A 14,189-nucleotide genomic window follows, 5' to 3' on the forward strand; every position below is an offset into this window, starting at 1 on the left:
GTCGTAAAGCAGTTCCTAAAAACATTCTCACACCTCCGTCCCTTCTGAACGGGACGGTTTGACTGAAGCTCAGTGACTTGTGATTAAAAATTAGACATCGTTCATGAAAATGAATGCTGGTGCTTCTTTATGAAGATCTGAGTGAAAAAAGTTGCTAGCGGTCTAAATTAGTTTTTTATTTCTAAGTGAACACGCACATGCTCAATATTTTTCAGAGAAATGATAAAAGTTTTGATTCAATACTTGAATTCTATCAGAGAGGAAAAAATGACATTTTATCTCTTTTTGCTGCCAGCTGTGATGGCGTTTCTGTTGAATGGACGTGGTAAGATGAGGCTTTTATTGGTGAAAACGTGACTCGTTCAGAAACAGCTTGAGGCTCAGACTGACACAGGGTTGAAATTTGAATTTCCTCATTCCATCACGCCTGACCTTTCTTTGTATTAACACTCAACCCCTATTTCCTCTTATCAGCCATGCGGTCACTGAGGTCATACAATTAACTTCTTTCTATCTGATTTGACCTTTCTATGCTAAACGGAGACCCTTACCAATTTAAATGCACAGTAAAAACAGTTTTGACTTTTTTTTTTTTATTACCAGAGTGACGCTTATTTACAAAATAAGGATAATGAGAATCATTTTGGATGTTTTTGCTTTTATTGTTCAATTCAAACTCCTTTAAACAATGAGGAGAAGCCCAGGTAATGATGTTGTGGGTAGTAGCCGTCTGTTTATTATATTTGAGTTAAATGTAGACACTCCTGTGGATCTGTTTTAAGGCGACACCTAAAACTCACTGCTGCCCTCATGGAAAACTCACACTGCAAAAAGGGAAGTCAAGGTAAGTCAAATTTTCTTGAAATTATATTTTTCCTTCATTTGAGCAGCTAAATAAGGCTATTTGACAATGGTATGAATACTTTCACCCCTAAAATAAGATAATTAGATATCCTGCACTTGAAATAAGATGGAGATGAATTGTTCTTATTTAAAATCCTTCTGTTAGTCTATAAATCCCTGAATGGCTTAGCACCTAAATACATCACAGACTTGTTATCAGTGTATCAACCCTCCAGACCACTCAGGTCTTCTGGCTCCAGCCTACTCAGCATACCTAGAACCAGAACTAGGAGAAGCAGTATTTAGTTCCTATGCTTCGTTTATCTGGAACAAACTTCCAGAAAACTGTAAAAGTGCAGAAAGCCTGAGTTCTTTTAAATTGAGATTAAAAACATTTGTTTAAAATTGCCTTTGAATGTTCAAGTTAAACTGTTTTACTGTTTTTAAATGTTCTTTTTTTGTTTCTACATTCTATCCCTACTTGCTTTTATTCCTATATTTTAATCATGTAAAGCACTTTGCATTGTCTCTGTACTGAATTGTGCTATATAAATAAATTTGCCTTGCCTTATTTAAAGTGCAAAAATCTTATTCCAATGGAAAATAGTCTTATTTAGCTGCTCAAACAAAAATTTCAAGAACATTTTACTTACTTTGAGTTCCTTTTTTGCGGTGCAGAAGAAGTCAGCCAGGATATCACAGAAGAGACTTGTGGATTTCTCCTAGCCTGAGTCAGCCCTCGGTATCTTTACCAGATGCCTGAAGAGGCTAAATCAAACATGGCAGCGTGGGGACATCCAGCCAAGGAGATGGGTTTCACATCCAGAGAGGAACAGGTTTTTAGTGCAAAGTGTGTACCAACCCTGAAGCAAAATCAACTGTTAAGGTGAAAAAAGTCGGGGTGAACTGCTGAAGTGAAGCGAATATTTGCTCGGAGGCCAAAACCGCTGCCAGCTACAGTGCGTTAGTGACGGACTTCTGGCCTGAACTGATAAGAGCAAACTCAGACGCGTGCCCTGAGCCCCGTGTGTCATCAAACTATCTGGTGACGACAACAATCCTTTGTGACGTCATCCATCTGAAACAGCGCAGTCTGACCTGCAGGGATCCAGATTAACCTGGCAGACGAGGTAACGCTCATCTCCCTGTAGGAGGGTCTGAATTACTCAGACTCCAGCTCCCACCCTGTTCATTTACACTCACTGTCATTATGGCGCACATTTCCTAGTGTCTAAAACACTAACGCACTGTATGATCCTTGGCTCTCCTTGATATGTCCTGTGCACCTTAGCATGTGCAGCGGGGAGAACAACTGACTCAACCCTGAGCCCTCAATGAAAGCTGCAGCTCAACAGGATCTGGTGAAGATGCTGGCTTAACCCAGCGACTCAGTCATGGATCACTCAGAGGAAGAGGCTATTAGTGCAAAAGCAGCATAAAAAGCCAGGTTACAGTTAGTAAAGGCACTCATGGACAAAGACAGGAGCTCTGGTCTGATAAAATTTAAATTAATGTTTGGCCATGATGATCGTTCTTACATTAGGTGATGAGGCCGTGTGGGGGTTTCACCACAGGAGGGATGTGTACTCTTCACAAAATCGGTTGCATCAGGAGGAAAACATGGGAACACGTGGAAATATTGAAGTAACTGAAGACATCAGCCGGGAAGTTAAAGCTGGGCCACCGCTGGGTCTTCCTTATGGAGCGGCTTCCCGATTAGTTACAAGATGGATTAAGGACAACAAGGTCAATGTTTCCGAGGGACCATCTAAAAGTTCTGATAAATTTTTGGGCAGAGTTAAAAAGGTGCGTGAAAGCAAGGAGGCCTGCAAACCAGTCGGTCAAAGTAGTTCTGATAGTGTTGGACCAGAACTCTAGCAAACTATTGAGAGAAGCTTGAGGGAATAGGGATGTAAAAGATTCTCCTCCTCATTATCCTGGCATGTAGCTCATAAAGTCTTGCTAATCCAACCCGACCTAAGACAGGAAATTGTTATTCTGATTTAAAGTCACAGAGAGAATAAAGTCAAAAAGGCCAGAAAACCTTTTAAACATCGTTTTATTAGGTTCAGTGTTATCTCAAAACTTACAATGGCATTCTAAAGACATACTAAAAGACGATCGACATAAATATGATTCCACGGTCTTTTTTTTTTTTTTTTGTCTTTTTTTTTGTTGTTGTTTTGGCTTGTTTAGCCAACATTAAAGAGCCAAAAAAACCAAATCAACCTCGTTTAATTGCATCTTCCTGTCTAATAAGCATCCAAACAATCCTTAAAACAATCGGAAAAAAAAACAACCCACAGATGACGACGCACGTTGACGCAACGATGGAGATTAAGGCCATTTGAAGGGGCACGAATATGCTTTTTACATCAAATATAAATTAGTTTTCAAAAGCCATCAGTTCTGCTCTGTACTTAAATATGTCACTACGCTAACTCACTATCCTAATTCGTTTAAATAACAAGCATATTTATAGATGTATAGGGTCTAGCCAGTACTGTCGCATGTCCTTCATATGTGCCGCCTTCAGAAACGGGTTGCCACGCACACACGCACACACGCACACACACACACACACACACACACACACACACACACACACACACACACACACACACACACACACACACACGCACACACACACACACACACACACACACACACACACACACACACACACACACACGTTTGAGTTGGGGCCCAGACAGCAGAGGGAAGTGAGCAGCTTCTTAATGGAGCACACACTAGAAAAATAGCTATATAAATATACTGTACTGGAATGTACGACAGCAGACCCTGGTTGATAGGATGATGGTCCGGATACGAGCATTTCTGACCTCTAAATCGAGTCCGTTGTTTTGTACTGTTTGATTTAGCGAGATGTTTGCATCAAACGTTCCGGATTGTGGAGAAACGGACCCACACGTGTCGATTAGAGGACGACGGAGGGAAAACCGAGATGATCCGAGATAGCGAAGACGACGGACAGATGTTTCACACATTAAAGGGTGAAACATCCTGGAGGGTGTCATTTCACTGCGGTGCAACGTGGACGACGTTAAGGTCCAGATGAGTGAGCGTCACGCTGACCTCATCTGAGAGCAGCATCTGGAAGCGGCGTGGAGATTGTGGGTCAGGAGATGGAGCGCCGTCTCCGTGCTCAGCAGAAAACCTAAAGCAGCTGCTCGACGCAGGCGGGCGAAAACTACAAAAACTCTGCATTAAAGATGGATAGGTGTTCAGAAACAAAGGCGAGGTCGTCCCTCCCCCTCCTGCAGCTCATGGAGCGCTCCTCGCTGCTGAGTGTGTGTCAGGCAGCAGGTGGGCCAGCTGTGAGTGACACACGCGAGTAGCTCCAGTGACAGCCGTGGGACCCACCGAGGGGGGGGGGGGGGGTGGGACGGACAGAGATTTGACAGATTCAGAGTGCCAGGGGAGGACGGAGGAAGGGGGGGGGGGGGACTCATGGGCAACTGGGAGGTTTGGGTGCCTGGCTGCGTGGTCCTGCCGCCGCCGACATGTCGCCCAAGATGTGAGGCGAGACGTTTCCTCCGTCACGTCAAACGCTGCGTGGCTCCGCTGGGAACATCTGCTTCTCTCTGCTACACAAATCTCCTGCTGGCGAGCTGCTGATCAGCGCCAGGCCGGAGGAACGGCTCGGCTGCGGCGCCTGGTCTTATGGCCAAGCAGCCGTGGACACCCGGTCCGCCTGCACTGGGAGGCCGTCCATGCACGGAGCTGGATCTGCTCGCTTTCCACGGCTCGGTTTACGACCTCAAACCTGCTAAAGATGAAGAGCAGCTGGAAATCGGCTTGAATCTGCTGCTCTGATAAGAAGCCACCACAACGGAGGGACCGTAAACGGACACAAATAAGGCTGAGAAGCATTTGTTCAAGTTTAATTTAATGACTACAGCTCTGGTTGTGGAACACGCTACAGATATTTATGGTCCATGTCCGAGGCAGACTTTAATTAGCCCCAACAAATCAACAACTGAAGCGGCCGCTTCTATTTACAGCACCGATTTAAGGTCTGGACAGCCACCGGATCTCATGGTTAATGCAGCGGATTGGTTAATCTGTCTCATTAAAGCGAAGACTTCATTAAAATGTAAAATATGTGATAAAAGTTGAAAACAGCCACTCTCTATCCAGGCCGACTTAGTTCGAGCTGTGTAGCACTGAACCTTCATTAAAATGCATGCCGCACTATTCAGATTTGTGATGGTCCATCACATCAGACAATGATTAATGTTATTATAGTGAGAGAAAAGTCTGAGGGGCGGGGCTACTTTGGGAAGGTGCAGTAAACCGTTTCACGTTTTGCTGATGGATACCCACTAACTGTCCTCGTGTGTGAATGGCTCACAGTGGTCTCGTGTTTTTACGTGCTGCTGCGTTCAAATAAGTTGCTACAGTATTTCCTGCATCCTTCAGCTGCCGCTGTAAGCACGGAGCTCTGATGAGCTGCGTCCCGACACGATGGCGAGCAAAGCGCCGCGGCCGTCCATGAAGCGAAAGGATCCGCCGACGCTTTCCTTTAGCTCGCCCCGTTCCTGTAAACTGCGCGTGGACTGATGGATGGTGATGCAGCGGGTGGGGGTCGGGCTGGCCGACAGAGACTCATATACACAGAAGGTGCTCGTGGGCTTCTACTCTCCATATGGCACAAGCAAGGCGGCTCTCTGTGGGAGGGGCAACAAAACAGGCATGGGGGTACTCCAGCGACCCAGCGACTCTCGGTGAGGCGGTCCCAGTAGAAATGTACAACTAAAAATCAGGTTTAGCCGTTTTAGAGGACCGGCAACGGCAGACAAAAATCTGTTAAAACTAATTTAAACATTTGAAAAATACAAATCAAAATAAGATCTTTCATAAATCTGGACAGCAAAAAAAAAAAAAACTATAACAGAAAAAAAAAAGAACAGATGGCTCAGTGGATGAAAGAAACATGTCAGTCTCTGTAGAATCACGAAAATCGCTTCAAGACGGGAAAGTTAACACAAGAATACTAAACTCTTTATTTGTCTTCCAGCAAGGTTGGAGGATTTTCAGTCCGCTGTCTGATACGCTAGTAAACATTGTGGAACAGGACCTTCATTTTCATCTGGAGCGTAGTGATGGGTGGCGTGACGGGACGGCCGTCCTCTCACAGGCGTTTCTGGACGAAGATGGAGCCGGCTATGAAGGCCGTCACCACGCTCATTCCCAGCAGCAGCCAGTTCTTGAAGCTCTCCTGAGACCTTCTGCTCTCCGCCGCTGCGTTGCCCCCAAAGATTTCAGCAAAGCGCTCCTGGAAGATGTGAAACATAAAGAGGAGGAGAAAGAGAAGAGTTAGCGCCTGAAAACTGAGTCAGAACAAAACGAGTTCCCCGAATTAACGGCGAGATGACTGCAGGCAGGTGGATTCCCTTTGTAAAGGTCCCCCAGCTGTATGACTGCCACCGCCCACGCAGTCACATCTGGAAACATCAGTCCACCGCAGCGACACAACAGGCAACCCAACAGGCAAAAGCCACAAAAATCACCTGCAAGGATTCCATGAGGACTGCAGCAACACGATCCCACTAATTAGCGGGAAAAAGCCCGGTCCCCCCCCCTGGCACCCCATCAGTGGATTCCTCCAGAACCGCTGCTGCTGTAGACACTCTTTGCCAGCTGTTCTCAGTCTGCCAAGCCCCCCACCCCCACACCCTAAAATGAAAGTCATTTCCAGGAAATGAATCAGCAAGGGGTGCAGTTTTCACTTTCGACCACAAGGAGGCGGCCGTCAGGCTCTGGTCCCATAAACAGACTGGCCTGACTTCAGCTGACAGGACAAGGCTCAGATCTTATCTGATGTTGTCCACACTTCCAAAGCAGACACAGTAAACAGAATCTGGGAGGCTAATGCGCCCTCTAAGCACCCATTCAGGAACATTTCACCAAAACAACTGTGAAAGTGACTCAGGTGGCTCATTGTTAGTCAGAGTGAACTCAACAGAAGGTCTTTAATAGGGGGCTGGGGGGGGGGGGGGTGTGACTGGAAGCCAACAGGATAACAGGAGAGTGCTATGGCTGAGAAATGAGTGAAAAACAGAAACAGAAAGCTCCTAGAATCCATTACCTGGGTCTAATGTGTGGGTTTACACGATTTTCAAAAGATTACCATGACTTCTACCTAGAAGCTACACTGCCTGACAAAACAACAAAAACCAGAAGGAAAAGCATCATCTGGATTTAACTGGTTGGGTTGAGTAATTAGACAAGCCTTTAAATGGAAAAGTACTGCAGTCAACAAGGTCTCAGCTGACACCAGTTACTTCACTCTGACAGAAGCTGAAGATCCTGTTAAAATAGGCTGTGATGGTTGTTACAGGTGGACGGGCGTCCAGAAAATTCTCCTTTCACCACGGCCAATCAAAATCAGCAGGTCGGACCTCGTTGCAGAAATTCATCTCGTTATCCCAAGAAATAAAGTCAGGAAGCGCCCGCTCCTTTTTATCCTCACCCTACGTTTTGCCCACACTTGTCGGCCAAATAAAGGCGGTCAGTTGGTCGGCGGGATCTAGTGAATCACTGGAGGATTCCCATCAACACATGCGTTCTCTGAAGGCCTGGCCATATTCCAAGAGGACAAAGCCAGGATTCATGAGTGGTCCGGGAACGGTGAGACATCATATTACCCAGTGGACTGGCTACCATAGAGTCTTCGCTGCCGGTTTAACCAGATAACAACATGTCTCTGAGACGGATAAAAGCCCTGTTTGAAAAAACTGGACAATGAGACTACTTTCATTTCTAGAACTGATGCAATGCCAAATAAAGGTCCAAACATAAACACCATGGCGCAATCTTTAGTCCTCTGATGTTCTCTTAGTTATGATTTCCTGTTTGAAACCAATGATAATCAAAAAAATAAATTGAGTTTAGAAATCTGGGCTTCATAAAAACCACGTTTAATACCTGCTCAAAGGATGTTATTTTCAAGAAGGCACTTTTAACCTGGCAAATGAGCCTGATGGGAGCATATTCTGCAGTGCTACATCTTTAGTGTCACATGGTCTAACATTTAGCAATGAAACCGTTTCCCTCTTAGCTCACTGACCAACGGCCAGCGCTGTAGGGTCTGTTCCTGTCCCCGATGTTTAGTCCAGACAAGAGTTTAACCCGGACACCTTGACCGGCCTGTGCTGGGGATGGTAGTTTAGTTTGGAAACCCACTATAAGGTTCTGATAACACGTCAACGGAGCCTCGCCGTTTTACAATTCAAAGCTGCGGAGTGGAAAGAAGCGCCAGGCTATGCTAAGACCAGGGAAGAAATGAAGTATTTGAATTTCAAGCTGAAAGATCATAACCATGTTGTAAGCAAAGTTTCAAAGAATTAGCCCCCGAAAATTAAAAAAAGTTCTCCGTAGTGTGTGGCGGGACCATTCTTGTTGATCACTTCAAAATATGTGCTTGATGCCATTGTTTCCTGAAAGCTGGTGGGAATGTAGCTCCATGAGGTAAGCTGGGATCATTACTTTGTGTTTTCAATGGGTTTAAATCAGGACCAGAAGAGGGGCCTAATCCATGTGAAGACAACAGAACTGCAGTGTGGTCTGCTGAAAGGCCCTCAGTCGATGCTCTCCACAACATCTCCACATAGCCTGCTGTGGTTTGGCTCCCCTGTACTACGTGAAGCTCCATTTTTTTCACTGAATAAAATCCTGTGTTACACAGAATTCCTCTCCAGTGGGTCCTACTTGTCATGCCAGTAATGTTGGAAGCCATAAGGAGCCTTCAGATTATTTTTTTTTATTTAAGAATTAAACTTTCTTCTACTTTTCCATGTCCAATCGCTCCCTGACAAAGATTAAATGGATAAGCTTGTGGTGCTGAAGGACAGTTGGCCTTAGAAAGCCTCTGTTCTTTAAACCCTTCTCTAACGATGGGCCACAGTATCAATAAAACCATTTAAAGGGTACATCATGCAAAATCCACTTTTTAGCTCTTAAATACATTATGTTGTGTACTATATCTCTAGGAATGCAGGACATTTGAGTGTATTCAAATCATTACAGGTGCTGTGTAGATATCTCTATATTCTGATTGGGTCAAAGTTTGCATGTCAATCAGTTTTCTCAATTGCCCATTATGTTTTTTTTTTAACAATTATGTCACAGTATTTGCTGCTAAACAAGGCCAGCTAAACTAATTTTGTGAAGTCGTCATTTTTATGTTTTTCGCTGCAGTTTTGTAGTCCAGCTAAAGGATGCAGAAGCTACAAGTGGACAAGTTGTTCATTACATTGTCCCCACGCATACTACTAAAATGGCCGTATGGGGTGGAGTTGAAGGTTCTGTGACCTGGAGGGGTTGTGGGTTTTGGTGTCATTTAAAGAGACAGCACCAAAATCAGTTGTTCTCAGACGAGGGGGTAAAAGAGGGGCTGCGGGGCAACTACTGTCATACCAAAGCGTCGCAGTTCCACGTCATATAGACCACAACTGAATGATTTAAATGTGAAAAGGAAGGCATTAAAAAGCATGGCATACCCCTTAAATTTTGATCTGGCGTCTTCATGGACACCCGATTTGGTCTCCCAGCTCAGCAAAGGTGAAACTTACTTGGCTTTACCCCTGTCCCAAAGACCCTCAGGATTCTTTAAGAAGTTAAAACTGGCAGCATCCAACATTGGCAGCACTGGACACTCAACAACCCAGCTAGTCAGAAACAGAAAGCCTTTTTGCCTCTGCCATCAGGAGGTCATGACCATGTCTGACAGAACTTACTTTTCAGCGCTGTTTTAAATGATCTTTTAATCATCTGAAGAACAGCTTGCTTAAGTTTAGATGCAGTTTTCAGCTATTTGCCTACTTTGTGATCTGGTTATAACCCACCAGCAGAAATGCAAATGTTTGCAATTTCTTCAGATTCTGATCAGGTATGTCACTTTGTCGGATTTTCCAAATACTGATCATTTATAGATTAGGGAGACTGGGAGATCTGAAGCCTACAGCACTCTGGAGGGCCCACTGGCTGCGTCCGAAAAGCTTTCTACGATAATAGAACAACTAATTCATTTCGAGTCTTAATAAATCCTTATTGCTGGTACACACTGCAACTTTGAGCTCTTGTAACTGTAATATCATACACATGGGACATGTTAAAGATTGAAGAATATTCCATTAAAATCCATTACGGTGAGTAGACGAATAGTCCATCACTGCGACCAAATACAGCATGACAAATATGAGATCACTCTGCATTGATTAAGACTGCGCTGGGTGTATAAAGCCTCTCTGAATAATTCATTATTACATATCGGCAGAAAATTACAGTAAATTGCAGTATAGTGGTATGTCCTGATGTCAGCGTCTTACACACAGAAAACAGGTGTGATGCAATCAGCTCCTTTTAAACTAAGAAGAGTCACTCTATTTAAATGAGAGAGAACAGATCACTTCTGACAGATATTTCCAACGTGTGCGGATGTTTTAAAAGACAACTCTGGAGAATGATGTAACGTTGAGCCAATGGCACCCTCGCCTTCTAATGTAAATGTGAAATTAAAGAGCTTTAATGAAAATGAGATCAATATGGAGATGCAGCTGTGAGTCTGGCTTCTGAGGGAGGGATGGGGAGCTCTCAGGAACCACTCTGTTCTGGAACATGAGTGGAAGGTAATACCAGGAGCAAAGGCACAAACCAAGATGAAGAGGAAGTCATTCCAAGAGTGCCTCACCTGCGTGGGAACACATCTCTGTGGTCTAGTTCTGTACATGCTGTTCATTGCAGTCATAAAAGTGGCTTGAAGTGCCGCGTTGTCACAGTTAAACAGGAAACGAAATCACCTTCAAGTTCCCTGGAAGCACCAGCTCTTGAATGGGTGGAAACACTGACGCCATGAGAACATGGGATGATGTTCTCTGCAGGCGAGGTGTTGCAATGTAGTCCAAGTTCTGAGGAAACCGATCTTAACTTTCGCAGCTATCAACACACGGGTGGAGAGCGTGCTGCTCCGTGATAAGAGTACCATGACTTACTTCTGTAGCGTGACGTCACCGACACTTTGTCATGAAGGGACAGGTCCCAGCAGCTATGTTTACGTGCACAAAGTTTCCCAATCCGATTAAAAACTAAAAAAATAAATAAATAATAATAATCGGAGTGTACCGTTTATATGGGCACACAATTAACACAACACAATTAACCAAGTTGCTTTGTCTTCTGAATGGCCAGGATGGATTGGCACCAGCTTCTATTTACGGTTGAAACGTTACTGAATAAATAATACCATTGAGTCATTTTAATGTTTCAAATAGAAAGGTTATATCGGGAGCACAGACGGTTTGGCTACTCAACGTTTTAGCTTCCCGCCGTATATTCAGCCATAGAAATGTGTCACGTTGACTTAGAGCGCACACTCAGGTCAGCTCACCACATTCAGTATAACTTGATCCTGCACGTCCATCGGACCGCCAATCGGCATAAACCCCCCCCCACCCCCACCATCTCATTCATAATACGGTTTCATTCCCATTTAGTTTAATCGGATCACCATTTTTCTATTGCTACGTTTACATGACATTTTTATTGTGATCACTAAACGTAGCTAATGTGTGTTATCCCAGCTGTAACACACAAAACAGGTCGGAGAATATTTCTATGCAGCACCGAGGATTCACACCCCTTGAACCTTTCACGTTGTTTAATGAACTTTTTCATTGGGATTTTATGTAACAGATCAACATAAAGTGGTTCCTGGTTGAAGAGGAAGGAAAATCCTATGTGGTTTACAAAGTTTTTACAAAAAGAAAAAGGTTTATATTTGTACTCCTATGGGTAATATGTTGTAGTACTACCTACTTATCACAGCTGTAGGTATTTGGGGTATATATCTATAGTTACACTAGTTTTTTTCCCCCCTTTGTGCCAATCAAACAGCTCTGACAGACGGGATAGATGGTGACTGTGAGAAGTTAACTTCAAGTCTTGCCAGAGATTGTCAAGTCTGCACTTTCTGTAGGTCGTCCTAACACCTGATCTTTGATCCCTTTGCAGCTCTGGCTGCATGCATAGGGTGGCTGTTCTGAAGATAAATCTTCACTCTAGTCTTTTGCAACCTGTAACAAGTTTTCTTTCAGTATCGTTTTGCATTATGCTCCTTCCATCTGATCAGCTTCTCTAACCTTCCTGAAGAGAAGCCTCCCCGCGGCATGATGCTGCCACTACCGACTGCAAACTGGCCTTCCTAGGGCTACAGCTGCATTTAGACTGAAATTTCATTTCTAACAGGCGGACTTTATTTATCAAGCGGCTTCTAAAAGTAAGCAAAAAAATTATAACAGTTGCTAAAATTCCCTGAAAAGTATCATCAAAAGCTGTTTTAGGAAATGAGTCCTTTGATTTGCTTCAGCTGTGAACCCATGCATTCCTGAGGCCTGACACGTATTAAACAAAAGATGACGAAATGATGACCGTGCATTTCTCCACCGGCACATTGTTCTTTCAAAAAGATCAGCGAACAAAAACAAATATGCAACACATCCTGCCGGGCCTTTTTAGGGAGAGCGCGCTCATCTCGACTGGTCGGTACAACAGGGTGTGATGCAACACCACACACCTAGAAAATGCAGGAATGCTCATTTAGTTAACGATAAAGCCTTGTCTTCTGGTTTTTATTTAAACCCCATCAACAAAACCAAAGTTCTCCTACTCTAATAAAGAGCTACTTTCTGGCAGCTTTTAGACGCATCTTTGCTCCAAAACACCTGAATGAAAGAAACCACTCATTACTCAGTTTCCAGACTTGATGAAGACGGAATTCCACCATTTGATCTCTAGGACTGAACTAAACCACTTAATCAAACACATAGATTTTCCTCCTCTTTCTATGCCTTCCAGCTTTTAGCGACATGAAAACTGAAAGCTGACCCTATCGATTTGAAAATGGGACAGGAATGACATCCGTTTGATGAGGATAAAATACCTGCTTCAAGCTTTAGCAGCGGTGGGTTTGTGGGACGCTAGAAGAGACTAATCTTGTTGAACAGTAGCACGATTCATTTACGACTTAATCCTGTCAACACACACACACACACACACACACACACACATTTAAAGAACAAAGTGAGGACCGTTCGTCAGGCCTTTCTATGGCCCAACCCCAACCTTTACCTGTACATAACCAACACTCATCCTGACCTAACTGACATCTTAGTCCTATACCTAACCCCTAGTCAACAAAAAAAAGGGAGGATCAAAAACTAATAAGCAAAAAATGTTCTCACCCGGTTGCAAATACAAGAACACAGACACGCCTCTGCTGTAAAATATTACCTCAGTCTCAGAACGTGATAATATGTAGCTGATCTTAACACGGTGACGGGCTTTGGGCTTTAACTGAGAGCCTGGACTCATGAGGCTGGAATCTGTCCTTTAATGCTTCTCATTTCTGATCTCTTACTCAATGAAACTATTTGTCCTCGCAAAGCAAACGCATGACCCACTCTACCTAAGCCTCGGCGATGAGTGGGAGGAATCAAAAGGGCTCTTTACTTTGTGCATGAGAGGAAGCTTCCGGAGTAAAGTAAATATTTGGCTTCCAGCTCACCAGAATGCAGGGCAGGCCCAGATGAAGCAGGGGAACGGTTTCCGACAGGCCGACACTTCTGTCTAAAATATGGACACGTAATCCAGACGTTGCCAATGGTAAAAGCAGATAACGTGCTGGGAAATGTGAAGATGGGTTCAAAGTTTACATTTGAACACCTTTGCTTTTAAAGAGTTACATCAAAGTTGAGCAACGTGGAAGTAGCCATAAAGAAACAGTTAATCGCACAATTAAAGACGTTTCTGTTGGATGGGCTGAGTTTAGGACGGGGGCCGTCTGACCCCAGCCTCTCTCTTTCTGTGAAAGCCAGAGGAATGTGGAGAATGTAGGTGTAGCACATGATATGGGCTTGTTAACGTCCTGAAATGGACAAGCCTGGACATGTTGCAAATCAGGGTTAAAGAATTTCCTGTGAACCACAGTTTACTGGTAACATGGAGAAATAACTAGTTTAGCAACTGAAAACGGTATTAACGTTTCTACGGTATAGGCGTCTCCGTAGTTAGTGACACATAGATTAGTGTGCAACGCTTCTGCTTCGCTTTGATCCTCTGCTAAAGTGAGTAAACCAATTATGACAGGTTTCATGAATGGCCGCTATATAAATATAGTTTTATTGAATTATAACAGACAGTAATTAAATGGACAGGTGCCAACCTCAGCTACAGATGGCATTCCTAAGGGAGTTTTTCCCAGACTTCTTAAAATATAATATTTAGAATTTGTTTTTAAAACTAAACACATCCACATTTACATCTCT

The 14,189-nt window shown here is 43.9% G+C and overlaps 1 protein-coding gene and 1 long non-coding RNA gene across 2 annotated transcripts in view; both read right to left on the reverse strand.

Annotated features, from left to right (window-relative positions):
* Positions 1-638: 638 nt before the first annotated feature.
* On the reverse strand, positions 639-2,380 carry LOC110369576. The gene is made up of 2 exons (XR_002429193.2): positions 1,497-2,380; positions 639-824 (listed from the first exon to the last, which is right to left on the reverse strand). It is a non-coding gene; the product is annotated as an uncharacterized LOC110369576 (long non-coding RNA).
* Positions 2,381-4,736: 2,356 nt separating this feature from the next.
* The window catches only part of bcl2l1 (BCL2 like 1), a 36,565-nt gene continuing 27,112 nt past the window's right edge, over positions 4,737-14,189 (reverse strand). The window contains exon 3 of the mRNA XM_012879402.3: positions 4,737-6,142. Coding sequence (XP_012734856.2) covers positions 5,999-6,142 — 144 coding nt within the window. The 3' untranslated portion in view covers positions 4,737-5,998. The remainder of the gene's footprint in view (positions 6,143-14,189) is intronic.

This window comes from Fundulus heteroclitus, chromosome 1 (genome assembly GCF_011125445.2).
Source record: "Fundulus heteroclitus isolate FHET01 chromosome 1, MU-UCD_Fhet_4.1, whole genome shotgun sequence".
Classification (NCBI taxonomy): domain Eukaryota; kingdom Metazoa; phylum Chordata; class Actinopteri; order Cyprinodontiformes; family Fundulidae; genus Fundulus; species Fundulus heteroclitus.